Raw genomic sequence first — 17,015 nt, 5'->3', positions numbered from 1 at the left:
GAGAATAGTTCAAACCATCTTCCTGTTTGTTTTCCTGGCATAAATTAAGATAAATAAGTGCTAACTATTTGAAATTCCAAGGATTTAGACTCAAAACAAACATTAATACAGTATAAGTAGCCTTCAGACTTCAAATGTTGTGCCAAATGGAGAATTGAAGTCCATTATCTTCTTTAACTGGTTTTAAATCTCTACTGTCAGTATGTACAACAAGTTGTGACGTGTCATTGGCCTAAGCCAAAAAGTGAATCACGTGGTCGAGACGAATTTTTGGATTGAATCAAAATCCAGAGGGAAAAATATAGAAAGAGAAAGTGAAGAGAAGATGTGTGTGTGTGTGTGTGTGTGTGTGTGTGTGTGTGTGTGTGTGTGTGTGTGTGTGTGTTAGTTTATATGCTTATGGGTTTCAGGTTAAAATTAGGTTTAGGTTAGAGTGTCCATACCAAGATGTTAGTACTTGTGTGGGGTCCAGGTATAACGCGTGTTGTGGGGACCTGAATCTGTTTATGGGGACCCCCCCCCCCCCCCTTTCTTCTAGGAACAAAAAGCCCCATATAGAAAAGAGTTAAATAAAGTCGGTAAACTTAGATTATGCTAAGGTTCAGGTTAGTTTTAGCTATTGTTAAGGTGAGAGTTAGTAATTATAAGTATCCAGCATGGTCCTATGAAGTCATGGGGACACGTGCGTGTGTGTGTTTGTGTCGGGAGAGAGAGGAGGGGTGTGTGGGGGAATCCTCCCACAGCCGTCCGCCCCGTGCGTAAAGAGGCCGGCCTCCACCGCGGACGCAGCTGCTGCTCACCTGAAGCGACGCAGCGCGGACAGACAGACGGCCAACAGGTACTCACAGGAGCCGGAAGAACAAAGACTGGGTGGACTTGTCCTCATGGTATTTCCCCCCGTCCCCGTCCCCGAGAGTCCCTCCAGCTGCTTCTTCCATTTCTTCACTGCGACCCTTCTGCTTTTAAACGCGCTTATTTTGGGTATAATTAATGAAAGTGAATGGACGCTGGAGGAGGAACCATGAGCGAGCAGGGGAGGAAGAAGCTGATCCTGATCGTGGTGGACATTCTGTGCGTGACTGCGGGTGAGTTGTGTTCTCCTGACAACATGGCTGATCCACAGCTCATCTCGTGCGCGTCCATCGGGATTTAGATTGAGATAAAAACCCAGTTTGTGTTGGGAAGTTTGCGCCGCGACGCGCCGGATTGCCCAACACTGACACTGATTTATAGATCTATCACACACATGTTGCCTCACGGAGCTTTGTGCAAGAGCAGGAGACGGTGCTCACTTCATGTTTGTATAACCGTGATCAGCTTTCATAACTTGCACAACACGCAGGCAGTAATTTTATACTCACAACTTTTATAAGCACAACTGAATTCTGCAAGTCATCATTTGTCTCTTATCTTGCTCAAATAGGCCAAGCACAGTGTTGGAGCAATAACACTGCTGGATACTTGTGTTTGTGAATTTTCCATAAATTCCTTCAGGTTGAGGTACAACACAGCATCTTATCTCAGTACCAGGCGTTACAGATTTGGTGATGCACACACAGGCTGATATCTGGCTTCTTATTGGATTGAGTTGTGTTTGTTTGTTAGTTCTGCATCTCTACTTGTCTCTGAATGTCTCCGATGATGAATTATTTCCAGTCTCTGTGAATGCTTCCATGCTTGTTTGCATATTTTCCCCTCCTGCACCTCGTGGCCCCTTAAAAAAAAAAAAACCTGGGGTCAGGTGGAAGAGCAAGGATCATCCACCATGAATCTCTCCCTGTGACAGTAAAAATCCTGTTTTGCAAAGTTTGTGTGTGTGTGTGTGTGTGTGTCTGTGTGTGTCAGGTTGTGAGTCAGGGGATGGGCTCTTTGGTGGTGTATGTTATATATGTGATGAGTACTATACAGGGAACAAACATGCTTGTAGCGACCTGCTCTCCTTTCTTAAGTTGACACCAAGTCATTACCAGAGCTGACATCTTCCAGCTTCTTCTTTTTGTTGCAGCCGCTCACATGTTTTGACATCACAAGACTTATGGGTTTTAGATGATGGAAACAAAAAAGAAGGGAGATTGATGGCAAAGTCGATTTCTCCTTTTAAGTTTCCTTGTGGATGTTTTTGTTGAGGTCAAGAGTAGAACCTGTGGAATGCTTGTTCAGTGTGTGTGTGTCTTTCTATAGTTTGAGGGCCAATTTTTGTTCTCACTGGTTGATGTTCTGAGGGTTCTTTGCCTTGACCTCACAACTTCATTGGTTGGTTTAAGGGTTAAGATTGGCTTTAGGTTGGTTTTAGAATTGTGAGTGTGTCTGTGTGTGTATACTCATTTTAAAAATCTCTGAACTCATGAAGCCCAAACCCTGGTCTTAATGTGGCAAAACATATTTTCTCCTGGCTAACTGTAGGGATATGGTTTTGGTTAGGCTGTCCACAATCAGTAGAAGTCAATACCAAGTCCTAACAAGTACAATTGCGCAAACCTATGTGTGTGTGTGTTTACTAATTTTGGTCACCCTTTTGGGACCTTCTCTAGGACTGATCTTGTCAGGACCAGTGGACCTCATGGGGACCAATCCTCTGGTCCTAATGAGGCTAAACATAATTTCTGAACTCCTAGTTAAAGTCAGGGGTAAGATGTAAACTGTGGCTAGGTTCAGGTTAGGTATAATTTGGTCACATTTTGGTTGTAAAAGTCCTAACATGATAGTTGTGCAAACCTGTGTGTTTCCAGTTGTGGACCCATCTGGTCACTGACAGGAATGATAATGACCGTTCTCTTGTTCTCCTGTACACCTCCCTCTTCACTCCACGTACGTGTGTACGTGTGTACGTGTGTGCGTGTGTACGTGTGTGCGTGCGTGCGCGTGTGTGCGCGTGTGTGTGCGTGTGCGTGTGCGTGTGTGTGTGTGTGTGTGTGTGTGTGTGTGTGCCTACCTGACGAGGAGTCCACCATCTGCCCCCCCTCATTTTTCTTTAAATCTTGTAAACTCATTTCTTGCTCAACAACCCTGAAGGAAACGATAATGATTTATTAACATGGTGAGGAACTGATTCTATTTAAAAATGAGTCAAGTTGCTTCTGCAGAGTCGATGACATCCTGGGACTAAAGTAAAGAAAGCAATCATGCTGAAACAACATTAGAGTTAAGTCTAATAAATCCCACTGTTGTGAAATCAAGTCAGGGATGTGGTGTCATTTTTCGTGCTGTGATTAATGACGAGTAGTTTACAAAGTATTCAGCTGAGTAAGCTTGGAGTTCATCTCAGTCAGATGGGTGTGAAAGACAGTCATACATCAAAATATTTGATATATAACTTGTTATATATAAATATAAGTTTTGTGCTCTGACTCATGTTGTGTGCACCTTTTTTTCTGCCGTTCATTATCTGAGACTATTATTTAACTAATTAAGAAATCAAACTACTATAGTCATTAAACATCAGAAAGTTAACAATAACAGAAAATAAGACATTTTTGACCAATAAAAAATATGAAATTTCTTTTGTCCAATTATCAATCAAAGCATCAAATCTTCATGTCTGACAATCTCAAATTGTAACTTTTGATCAAGTTGAATAATTGAGGAAAGGTGGGTGGAAAGGAGGGGGAGAAATTTACAAAAATAATTAAATCCCCAAGGTTGACCCTTCTATCAGGCTATAGGAGCAGTAATCGCTTGTGTGTACTTGTACTTACAGCTCTGTGAAGACAGTTTTAAGCATAGAACTACAAAATGAGGACATTTTGACCAGTCCTGACTTTTTGAGGGTTAAGACTTGGTTTTGAGATAGGTTTAGGGTTAGGCATTTAGTTTTGATGTTTAGGGTGGGGGGCTAAGGATATCATTAAGCCAATATGTTTCCTCACTAAGATAGATGTACAAACGTGTGAGTGTGTGTGATACGGTAGGAATGTGCTGAATGTTCAGATTGTAACCAATCTCTGAATCTGCTCACTGTTTCATTTTTCCCTCTTCCCCTCTGCAGTCAAACCCCCATCCTGCCATTATTTGTTACCACTGAACAGTAGATACAACACAACTTCCTGGTGTAGTTTAGAACACACACACACTGATGCACATGCAGGTTTGACACAGACACCACAACATCAGGACGTCTGTTCTCACACTCTCAGGCTATGGCTACATTTTGCATATCAGAAAAATGACCACATTTGTAATAATGAAAGGACACAGGCTGCTCTGTTCCTCTTATAGTTTCACTTTTTCCTGTGTCCCTATCTTGTCCTTTGACATTTAGTGTACCTTAACTCTGTCGAGAACATATAATAAATCTCTCGAAGTCAAAAACAGCTTGAAGGGAGAAAAATGGAAACTTAAGTGACATTGGTCTTGTTTCCTTTTAAAAATAATAGTTTTATTTTTAGAAAATATGCTAAGATGAAAATATTGTCTCTTGGTTTTCTACCTTTTGGACAGAACCAAGGCATTGACTATATAAATATCATAAACTGTATATAAAGATAGACGATATGAAAGCTCCAGTAAAGTGAAGACAAAACATCTTGATCGCCTCCTGGTGGCTTACTGCAGTGCATAACAAGAGACCAGCAAGAAACAACTGTAACAAAAAATCCCAATTTTAGTGCTGCAGTGTGCGGATGTGTCGTCCATCTTATTTACAGCCAATGAGCCTGGTGAGCTGTTTCCCAGTATTGTCTGTTTTTGTGCTAAACTGAGCCAACCCCCTTTAGTCTGTAGTTTCATCTACTGACATGAGAACGAGATGAATAAACCTATCTCCCAACATGTCAAAATATTTTGTTTATAAAAAAACTCCTGTTTCCTGTTGTTGAGTTTAAATCTTCACAATGAAACTATCTGAACTCAACTCTGAAATGTTCTCAGTCATAAAGTTCGGATATAAAAAGACACTGAAGAGCTGAAGTCCTCCTGGCTGCCTGTCAAAGAGACTGAGCCCAGCTGTCGCTTCACTTTCCCCCCCACATACACACACACACACAGACCCCTGGAGTCATAGCTTAGCCATCGCAGTTCTCTTACGACTCTGATACCTCTGTTTGTTTGTGTTATCGAATCCAGAGTCAAAAGGATATTTATGAAATTGCAGCTTGAAATTTGGTTTGTGGGATTCATTATCGGAACTCGTTCCCTTCAGCAGTTATAATATATTATATTATATATCAAATAACGTTGCAGTCACATAAGTACAAGCTTCAGGCCTTTTTTAAAGAATTTTCCAAAATAACTAGAGCTAAGTTATATACTGTATTTTGTTGACTTGTGTACTTCCGTTATCCAAAATGTTTCCAACAATGTTCAAACCATGAGAAATCTCTGGGAGTACTCAAGATAGGACGTTTCATTTCGGTCCCTTTTAATTGACTTTGCTCTTTTCTGCTACAATTTTAAAGGCAAATGACGTAAGACAAAGGAAAAACACTGTGAGCCAGTCATTTCCTCCCACTGTGTTGGGAGGGGATCACGATTATTATTTTCCGTTTGCTGCGTAACATGAATACAACTTTATTACATTACCTCATCTGTGATTTGTTCCTGAGAATCTGGTTGATTTTCATTGGCAAAGGCGGCGAAGATAACAACTCCCATGATCCCACACTGCTTTACGACATCATCAAACTAGTTATATTTGTTGGTGTGATTGAGAGGCCCCTAGAGGCGCAAGCTGCATATTGTACATTTAAGCATGAAAAGCTATTTTGGCTTTAAATACTTTTAAAACATTTATATAATGACATTTTTTTTACGCCAAAATTAAGCATTTTAAAACAAACATTTTTGTGTAATGTTACACATGTTTGCCTCAAACAGGATGTTTGTGTTGATTTAGTTTTCTGTCAGACAACTTATCTCAGCTTTGCATACACAAATGTTCAGAGGCAAAAATTCAAGGTGAAAATCGTTAGTGAGGATCAGCTGCTCGAACGCACGTCCACTCTCACTTCTCATTACAAACTGATGATTGGACTGAAGAGTCACAGAAACTCTTCAGATGTGAAACAGAGACAGCTGCTGTTGTTTATCTCTTCAGATTGTTAATGTGACACAGCAACATTTTACTGAGAGGAAGCAGCGCCTTCAACTGTTTTATTGAGAGACACACACACACACACAGTCTGCTTTTGCCAAGTGTTTGTCAGAGTCAAGTAGACAGTGTTGACTTGTGCTCCTTTACATTCCTGTGTGAAAATGAAATTTGTGTGTGTGAGAGAGAATGATGATTTCAGAGCGTGTTTTCCGCACTGTGGTGGTTGTTTGGAAGAGGAAGTTAAATTATTACAAATTATTTCTGTTTTCTCTGAGATTAAAGTCAGCGTCAGTTTTTTTTTCTCACTTTGCTGACGTCAGTAACAAAGACTGTTTTGAAAGACTAACGATACCACATTAACCTAGCCTGACGTTGTCATACTCATAATTCTAGTTAGAATATGAGTCTGATACCGCTCCATTGGGCTCTGATCATGGGGCATGTTTCAACTGAACCAGGAAAAAAAATGCCTCTTCGCTCAATTGGATAGACCTACAACCAATCAGAGCAACGTAGTATGTGATGTAAGTTAAGCGATGCATACTTGTCAACAGAACTCAACTGCACGCTGAAGAAGAAGAAGACTAACGTTATGGTTGTACTCAGTCTGAGTTAGCAAACTTACATCGACACCTATGATACTAACTTTTGATTCATATCACGACATTGTGAGTTATTTACTAAGTCAGACAGTCAAGACTTTCTCTTACCATTTGTAAGTTTGATGAACTTCATTCACGACGATACCTTTTTGAAGTTGGCTTGAAAAACATCGGAGCCTAGCATGTCCCTCCACTTCTTGTTCAGCAGCCAGGATTCCGGGCTTCCGATAAGGAGCTGGCAACTACCGCTGGTAATGTCCACCTCCTCGTGCATGCCGAGTTGCATCGCTGTGATGTCCATTTCGGTCGCCTCTTTCACTTGGTCCTCCATGAGTGCCACCAAAGGAGAAACCACAATGACCACTGGGTTTTCATCGTGTCCCATCTTCTTCGCGACCATCGGGGCCAGCTGATGAATTAAAAATTTCAGAATCCCGTAGGAAGGATGGCAAAAACATATTTTCGAAAAGGAATGTGCTGTCGATGTCTTCTAAAAAGACTCAATGGCAGCATCTACACATCTCAGCTCTCCAGCGGCAGGCATGTTTGTTGAAAACGAATTAATCCCAAGCGCTCTGTGGTGGTTGATTACGTTACTCTTGATCATCTGTCCATCATCGTATAAAGCCCGCCCTGACAATTTGATTGGTCGAACAGCTTCTGTTCGGGCCTAGTTTCTCCCCAACGTAGCAATGCCAGACCAAACTTCGCGACCTCAAATATTGTGGGCGGGGCTAAGTTCGACTGGCATCCAGGCTAACATTAACCCAAAAGTGAAGCCAAAGTGTCTTGATCGCCCTCTGGTGGCTGGGTGTAGTATAGTACAAGTCTGAGCGTCATTAGCTGTCAACCTCGGATTAAGATGATGTCCAGTTTGGGAGACTGTGGCGGGTCGTCCCCAAACCAGAGGGTTGATTGTTTGAAATCCAGCACCTCCACTCTTCAAGTGGAAATGTCCTTGGGAGCGATAATGAACTCCACATTGTGCTGATGGTGTATAACTGGTGTGATAGAAAAGGTGCCGTACAGAAGTGCTGTATTAATATGTGCAGGGATGAGTGAATTGAACTGGTAGTGGGAAGAGCTGTGAGTGGTTGATTAGACTGAACAATCAATATAATATCCATATAGTCCATTAGAGAAACACATACTGATCCTTAATCAACTTGAGTTTTTACTGTAAATTACTTTTTTGAAAAGAGAAAAAACAAAACAGGAAAGAACTTCTTATCACTCAGTCGTGCTGGACTTTCCCAGGAAAACCCCCCGGCCTCACAGGAAGTCAAGCACTTTCTTTGTAAATGAACCCCTCCACATAAAAGACGAGTGATGGTGGCTATTGTACTGAAAACAAAAGCTGCGTCAAACAAAATGCATAAAGACGTCCCATGTAGCCTTCAACAGGCACATTCTCTGTAGCACAGGACGGAACAAACGCAGCATTGAAAGGCTAATGTCCTAAAAAAAGCAAAATAAACAAAAAGAAAAATCCTCAAGTTAAATATTGGCTTTATCTGAACACCTCAGTGTGATGCGGTGAACCAGTCACGGATCCCCGTCAGCCAACAAACTGCGAGGTCACGCGGCCGACCCACAAACCTCACAGTCGTCTGCTGAGATTTGACGTGGGACATAAGTTCGTAAACAGAACTGTCGCCCTTACGAGGTTCTCCAGTGAACGTGTGGGAGTCGCGGTGCGGCTCGGACACACGTCTTGAGAGCTGAAAAACAGGAACGCTTCCCGCTTCCCGATGGGTCATGGGTCAAGGGGAAGTTTTACTTGTGTCTGATCCCAGATTCCACCGTGTTTATTTTCTCAGAGAGATGTCAGGGCTGCGCTCTTTCCAGTGGAGATTGTGAAAGCGTAAAACAATACTTTCCCTTCTTCCTTTTTCTTTTTTTATTATCTCTCCTGCGGACTGACTGAAGGCAGAAACTAAGCAGAAACTCTTGTGTGTGTGTGTGTTTGTCTCTTTTATACAGAGAGATTAGAGCAGTTTCTACATTGAGGGCCGAAGCTAGAGTACAAGTTACTTGTAAAATGGCAGATTAGAATTTAAAAAATACCTTTTTTATAACAAGCAAAAATACTCCAGTAAAAGTTATTAATGGTAAAATAACTAATAGGAGTTGAAATATAACTGAGAAAAGTCGAGGTATTGATGGTGAAGAAGACAGAACAGATTTATGGATGGATCTTGAGGCTGGAAGAAAACACAGGAAGGAAAATGTCACTGAGGAAGCAATAAAGAAAACGACAAAAATAAATAAAGTGAGAATATTCTACAATAATGAGGGAGAAACAAAGATGTTTTTTAAGAGTTCCTAACAGACTTAAGTAGTAGTACATTCACAACCTGCAAATCAACAAGGCACTGAGAGTCGTTAGCCCAAACTAAAAATTAATGTACAATGACCTCGGTTACGTTACAAGTTGACCTGAGCCACATGACCTCTAACCAGTTTGCGGGGAATCCATATTTTTTGCGTTCACTCTCAGAAAGGAAGCGAATAAGCTCATTTCAAAACTGTTGATCTGTTGAATTTAGTAAATTACTTCCCACTGCTGCATCTCAGATCCCATTTTATGATCCTAGGCTGTTTCCTTGGTTATTCAATCTCTTTTCAGCCTCTGAAACCGTTTGGATTTAGGGCCATCGTGATGCGGACGTATCAGCCGACTCCCGGCGACGTCTTTCAGGACCTTGAGTTTTCTGTGAAGGAGAGGAGCTCCCCTTACTGTGACCTATGGGCTTTTTAACTTTGCAGAACATTTACATAGATTCAAAACCCACATAACACACTTAGATTGCTGCGGCTGAGACGTCTCCCACAAGCGCATTAACGGAAAACACAAATACAAAAAGCACACATCAGAGATACAACCACAACGGAAGTGGGCGACAACGGATATTGAGAATTAAATCGAGCAGAGTTAATCACTCCGGTCAAGTAATGGATTTATTAGTGCAGAAAGTAGCTCTGCTCATTTCGTTGTCATTGTCTGTTGTCGCTCACTTCCGCTGTGGTTGTGTTTTTTCTTTTAGTTTTGCATTCATGTTTTCAGTTAATGCGCTTGTGTTTGACGTCTCTGCCATTGTATAAGTGTATAAAAAGGACAAAGGACCAGTTATTGAATTGGGGAATGAAGCCGGAGTGTGAACCAGGCTGTGGTCGGGGGGGGGCCCCACCAGGACAGACCTATGAAAACATACCAGGTCTTCTGGAATAATAGAGCAGATAAAAACAGCCCGTCCTGCTCCGATAATAGGAACTCTCTCTGGGACAGTGGGGGTGGAGGGGCATCGACTTCCCTGGGCCTGATCCTCACTGACTCTGTTGTTCAATAAGCTTAATGTGTGTGTGCAAACACGTTTTAAAGGCCACTGCCCAACTCTGTCCACTCCACCCTGGCAGCGTTGAGCCTCCAGAGACCTGTGGAACAAGCAGACTCTTATCTCGGTGTTATCCTTGCACCCTGCAGAGTACATAATGGCCACAGTTCAAAGAGGAGCGGTGAGTACGCTCGACCTGCTGGAATAATGAACTCTGAGAGGGAGGGGCCTCCCTAAAAGAAAATAAACTGCTCGTCATCAAAGATCATTAGTGGCACTTGTTCAGAGATGGTGACAAAAAATATCACATCCGGTGTTTGGAGGCTATTCAAATCGTCCTCGGGCATCGTGCTGCATTCTTCTCATGTTAATCACAGAACACATCTATGTTGACATGAGCAGGTCCTATCCTCTAGTGCGGCTTTCAGTCCAGAACCACTTCTCTGGACATCCTCAGGAGTTCATCTCTGAAAACGGCTTAAAGCAGTTTAACAATGCCACCAAATATCAACCTAAAACAAAAATCTAAATAATAAAATGAATGATTAAAAAATGTAACAAACTCCAGTATTTGCTGCAAGGTTTTTGAATTGCATTCAGCAAATAATGCATCAATTTGCCTTTTTAACTTTGCATGCAACAGACCAGGAAGTACACACATCAATATAATATCAATACTTATACGACTAGTTAAGGTCAAATGAGTTAAGTTTTTGTCCCCGTCTGTATGCTTGTTTATCTGTCAGCAGCACTATGTATGAATTATATCATACATATATCATAATCATGGATTTTGATATTTTATTTAAAAATCTTTTAAATCATGTACATTTAGGGGACTGGTATCCATGAGTTTGTGGAATTCGGTGCAGTTTGTTGAAATGTAAGGTGAGTTTTGAGGTGGAGGTATGAACTCTACTGAGGTGACTTTCTAATTTGTTTAAGGTACTTTATGGTCTTTTATGTAGCAGGAAGTGGAGAGGAGGAAATGCTGGGTATAAATGTCCACACCTTCTCTTGACAGACTGCCACTGTCTCTGTGTGTGTGTGACCTCAGACTGAATTCCCAAATGTACGCATGACATCACGCTGGAATAACCGTCACTAAATTACCTGTCCGGGACGTGTTTTCATTTGTGTGTCCTTGTGCGATTTCACTCAGTCAGAGCGACGGTCACACACTCTGGAGGAAGGGAGCAATCTGTTATTGTAGAGCCGCTCTTATGGGATCAAACCAGTAGATATATGGCGCCCGCTTACAAAAACAAACTCCGTCTATCGCTCGCTCTTATTGGCTTCAGCGAAGTACAGTGAAAACAGGAAAACTATTTAAAGGTTTTAGTGTAGAAAGTTCCGGACATCACTCTTGTCGATTGGACTATTGTCCTGCTCAGATTTAAGAGACGGGTTTATGTGCGTCTGTGTGTGTGTGTGTGTGTGTGTGTGTGTGTGTGTCTGTGTGTACTTAGAGAAACTGTTAAACCCAATGTTTGCCGTCTGTCTTCACACACATACCAAATATTTCTCACTGAACGGACAATAAATATGAGTTTTAAAACCTTCTGTAGGATTTACAGCACGTTTTAGCTGTCGTGTGTGTGTGTGTGTGTCCTGGTTCAATCCTCGGCTCCCAGGCTCTTCACTGTGCAAAAGGTGCCCCCCTGTCAGAGGTCATGGTTGTCCTGTCCTGTGTGTTTCCATGCTGACGCACGGTTCCTGCCCTGCAGAGGTGATGCTGCCGCCACTGAGCTCAACCGATGACAAATTCATTTACTTGGCAGAGTGGAGCCTCCTGCCCAAAGCCAACAGATTAGTCCATTGCTGTGTTCTTAGCTGTTTCCTGAGCTGCACCCCATTGTGCTGAAGTTCATGTTCGACTTGTTGGCGCGGACCTGAAGGGTCTCGGCTGCTCTTGGGATGGGCCCCCGGCCAGGGGCATGTCACAGCACTTTAGGAGGGCACCGGGCGAAAGGGACCTGGGGGCCCGAACCAAGAAAAATATGATACCAAACCACATTGTTCCCGAAAAAACTCAGATTGGATTTCGTTTTATCATTCATACACAAAACATTTATTTCCAAACAAACCTATAACATTACAAAGTTAGTGTCATCGGACCTTGTCCGGTGCTTTCAGATCATGGTGTTGATCAAGTCTCCTGTACGTAACCAATCACAGTCTTTAAAGGGCTTCTCACAAAATGATCTTTGCTGTGGACTTATCAGCAGTTCTTGGGGGGACCCCTCTCAGATCAGGGCCCCACGCTGTGCCTATACTGTTGCAACGCCCCTGTGGACGGGACATAACAATACATTGTGGTTCCTAGAGGCAACAGTCGAACCCCTGTCCTCACTTCTTACCCCTTTTAAACAAACATTAGGGGCCTTTTCTTTCTTTTTGGAGGTTCTCTGAAAAAACCTCGAGTCGTCCATGAGGTCAAAAACAACCCGAATACCAGCTGAAGCCTTAAAGGAATCTCTGCAGCTGGTGAACATCCGTGTTAATGAGTCTGCCAGACGCACATCAAGGTGCCCGTCAGCATGGAGTCCCTGGAATGTCATTACGAAGGAAGGCAGCGCTCTTAAAAACAAACTGAGGTCTAAAGTTTGCCACAGAGCTCCTTATCACTGCTGGGGAGATGTTTTGTGGCCTGATGGAACTAAGGTGGAACTGTTCTGGGAAGAAAACGGCTGCGTAAAAAGAGACCAAATGATTCCCAGGTTTATCAGGGTGTCATCTCTTCTCTCTGCAGCCGCTCTGCCCTCGGCCATCCTGACGCTGATGTTCAGCCCGTACCAAAGAGGAATCTACTGCGATGACGAGAGCATCAGCCGCCCGTACCGCAGAGACACCATTTCCCACGGGGCGATGGCTGCGGTCACCATCTCCTGCTCCATCATCATCGTGAGTCCATGGTGATGTGGTTAGACCCCAAAGAAAAGCTTAACCATCAAATTCAATCTCTGTACTCTTCTCTGTATTTCCCTCTCAGATCACCACGGGGGAGGCGTACCTGGTGAACACCAAGCGGCTCCACTCAAACTCCCAGTTCAACCAGTACCTGTCCGCCCTCTACAAGGTGGTGGGCACCTTCCTGTTCGGAGGAGCCGTCAGCCAATCCCTGACCGACCTGGCCAAGTTCACCATCGGCCGTCCCCGTCCGAACTTCCTGGCCGTGTGCGCCCCGGTCAGCTGTACCGGATACATGGCACACATCAACTGCACGGGAAACCCCCGCAACGTGACTGAGTCCAGGTGCCTCACTCAAACGCTCCCCCGACACCATAGTGGAAGTTGTTGCGTGGGAGTAGATCTTGTCCGGTCATGAGTTTCTGCCTCTCAGATCAATTTTCTGAGATGACTTGACTGTACATGCTAAACAAAACGGGTTTGGGGGAAAAAAATGAATAAAAGACTGTACTTCCTTTGTCTGACACAGTCGATAATGAAAGCATTTATTGTATTGTCACATTTAGGAACATGTATGTTATTATCAATGTGGCTGAGTTTTGATAAATATTGAGATCAGAAACATCAGACTCATACGGATTTATAAATATTGGCAGTCGACACATTTGGTTTAGATTGACTGGATTGACAAATTATCACAATGTTGAAGGAAGTGGGGCGAAAGAAAATATCCTGGATCCACTCCCCTTATCGAATCCACTCCAAAAGTCGAAGTGTTCTTCTTTGGTCCTTACCCAAGCCTTCCACCAAGTTTCAAGAAAATCAGTTTAGTCGTTTTTGCGTTATCCTGCCAGCAATGAAGACACAACTGTGGTGGATGTTAACAATTGTATTGATGCAGATAAAATCATCATGCGTTGGTTTAAATGAAACTGCCGGTGGAAAATAAACTTCAGACTGATTCCTCCTCTTCCTCACTTCATCATTATATTGATTAAATCATGTGAATGTTAATTCTCTTCTCTGTTTCCTTCGGCCTCCCTCAGGTTATCGTTCTACTCCGGCCACTCGTCCTTCGGGATGTACTGCATGCTCTTTCTGTCGGTGAGTGATGCCGTCGTTGCGTGAGACATCTGGTGGCTGGGAAACGTGTGTTTACCCCAAAACACCCCCGAGTGACTCCAAACAGGGGAAGGTGGTCATCGCGGGCACGTGGCTCCGCTTCTAAAAACATCATTGTTGTAAAGCAACACACCGCACAATGGACGGAAGAACGCCGAGTGGACGGGTTTAATCCTGAAATACTCAAAGTCTGCCGGAACACTGCAGATTCTCAAATTCTCATTTTGCATAGTTCGACAGTAAAAGCACCAATGACGAGGTTGGGGATAAGAACTCATCAGATATGGATATTTGCTGGATAAAAGTTTTATATCTTCGTTTATGTTTTGTTAAGTTTTTAAGCCAGCAGCAGAGATTAAAGATTCATTTTACATTTTAACGGTTCAATAAATCTAATTTGGTAATTTTTGATATGGCTTCAATCCTTTCCACTTAAAATGTTTTATTTAGTTTGAATTTAAGGGAGTTAAATCATTAGATATGTTTTTTGGGGTCAGGATTTGGTCATTCTTAAATTTTAAACGTCAACTTTTTGTGTTCAATTATAATTTCCAGTGAAAATCAAACATCATCTATATAGTGTATATAAGTAACAAATACAGAGGTTTTAAAATGGTTAATGTGGTGTGTGTGTGTGTGTGCAGCTCTATATCCAGGCCCGGATGCAGGGGAAGTGGACGCGACTGGTTCGACCGACCATCCAGTTCTCCCTGGTGGCGTTTGCTCTGTATGTTGGATACACGCGTATTTCCGACCACAAACATCACTGGAGCGACGTGCTGGTGGGGCTGCTGCAGGGGGCGCTCATCTCTGTTCTCACTGTGAGTGTGACCATGTGATCTGTATAAAAAAAAAAAAAGCGATGAGGAAAAACTTGCCGTAAGAAAACTCCAGTTAAATCACATGGGTTTATTAATAAGAATGCAGGTTTTTGTCCTTACTGATTTAGTAGGTGAGATTTAATGGGAACTAATCTGAACGATGAGGATGTCATTACTCAGTAGCCAATTAACGTTTACTTCATTATCATAACTTAAAGAAAAAAAATAAGACTTCTCTACTTCCACTTCTGCTGCATTTTTTTAAAGGCATTACTGAAATTGTGTTCAAGTGACTATTCTATGTTTGACAAAACTGTAACTGAAGCCTCAAGCATTCTCACAGAGCTGAAATCAGACCTGACTATAACAATTTTAAATAACTGCCTGACCTCAAAGTTACAAATATTTGTTTAAATCCATCCAAAAAAAGAAAAGATATTATGTTTGACAAAGATAGTGATCATTATAGTACTGATGTGTTTAAACTGTGTGGGTTTTTGACTTCACCATCATCTCTGACGTTGACTTTTTTTATCATATTTCTTCACTCAGGTTCGTTACGTCTCCGACTTCTTCAAGCAGCGACTTCCTCCCTGCACGCCGCCGGACACCACGGAGATCGAACACCTGGAGCGGAAGCCGAGCCCGCAGCCTCGCGACTCGCAGCACGGGAACCACTACAACTACCCTGGTCCCGTATGAGCACATGACTGAACTCTCACCAGCCCGACAGCGGCTCGGGCACCAAAAGTCGTGCGTTTGGAAAAGCAAAAGAGAAAAATAACCACAACACGCTGCGGTAACCACTAACTGGATGTTCATACCTGACCTTCTCCACTCCGGAACCTCCCAACACTTTCAGATTTCTATAACCTGTCGGAATAGAAGCTCCATCGCCTGCATTTCTGTCAGTTTGGGTGTGCGATCAGTCAAGACTGATTTTATGGTGTTTTTGTGTAGATGTGAAGCGTGTTTGGTTTGTCAGTGTGCAATGATCATATATATATATATATATATATATACACACATACATAAATGTTTTTAGGATTTTTTTTTTAAGAAAATAAAGGTTGAGGTTTGGTGGGTGAGAATTTACGTCGTGAGTCTTGATGATAAATGGAGCAAAGACTTCAACAGGATTTCAAAAGAAACGCCAACAAAACCATTTTTTCTGAGATGAAACCTTGGAGACTGAATGTTTTCTACTTTGTTACTTTATTTGACTTACACTGGAGCGAGTTTGTATCCACCTGTCCCTCCCTCGTGTCTTTTATCTTTTAGAAGGTGTGCCTGTGATAATGGACTGATCCAGCCATCCCTTACACACACACACAGTGTACAGTGTAGTGCTGACTCGTTTTTATTTGTGTGTAGAACTCGTCTAATGAACTGTGTAGCTTTTAAGAATGATATCATTACCACTACTTTACAGAGGAGTCACCGTGAAACTTCCTTCTGGATGTTTTTCTTCTTTTAAAGAAACAAAATGTTATTAAATGGTTTGGAAACAACAACCGAGGACAAATGAAGAAGTTACTGGAGCGTATTCATCCGGTGAACTCACTCTTGTCTGATTTTTCTTTCTGATACAATCTAAAACACCTTCACAGACCTTTCCTCTATATCAAGTGTAACCTATTGTGAACCTGCACATAATGTAATTGTATCATTACTTCACCCTGATGTTTTTTTTTTAATGTCGCTTCTCCATAAACATAAGCTAGAACATCATCTGTGTGTGCTTATTTCCATCATACAGGAAAGGGGTGAAATGTTAATGAGTGAATTGTGGTGATGGTGAGTGAGAGTAAAAGTAACTTTTCACCGAGGTGTTGTCTCGCTGTCGTTGGTAAAAACGACGCACAACAGACACAAGGCGACGTGTCGTTTCACGTCTGGACCTGCTTGTGGGATTCCTCGGCAGGAGAGGAATGGAGCTGTTCAACCACATGTTGGTCTATAAAAAAAAAAAAAAGCTCCATACTTATTTCCTTTTCCTTTGGCACAGGTAAAATCCTTTATGGGGGAGGGGGGGGGGGGGGGAGATTTGTTATTCACAATGATGCCAAGACCTGCTTTTTAAATCTAAATTGTAAAAGTACTTAGTTACTTTGCTCAATGGCGATGATGTCACACATATAGTTTTATTCATCGCAGTTCAGCCTCCACCTCTTATCGACGGAGGTGAACAAATTCC

The 17,015-nt window shown here is 42.4% G+C and overlaps 1 protein-coding gene across 1 annotated transcript; it reads left to right on the top strand.

Annotated features, from left to right (window-relative positions):
* The first annotated feature begins 781 nt into the window (after positions 1-781).
* On the top strand, positions 782-16,549 carry LOC133962197 (phospholipid phosphatase 2-like). Its single transcript, XM_062397688.1, has 6 exons — positions 782-1,085; positions 12,718-12,869; positions 12,958-13,220; positions 13,922-13,979; positions 14,642-14,818; positions 15,371-16,549. The coding sequence occupies exons 1-6, from the start codon at positions 1,001-1,003 to the stop codon at positions 15,518-15,520; spliced, it is 885 nt and encodes a 294-aa protein (XP_062253672.1). The 5' UTR covers positions 782-1,000; the 3' UTR covers positions 15,521-16,549.
* The last annotated feature ends 466 nt before the right edge of the window (positions 16,550-17,015 follow it).

This window comes from Platichthys flesus, chromosome 10 (genome assembly GCF_949316205.1).
Source record: "Platichthys flesus chromosome 10, fPlaFle2.1, whole genome shotgun sequence".
NCBI lineage: Eukaryota > Metazoa > Chordata > Actinopteri > Pleuronectiformes > Pleuronectidae > Platichthys > Platichthys flesus.
Note: the sequence above shows the minus strand (reverse complement) of the source record. Positions and strands in the feature narration are given on the sequence as shown.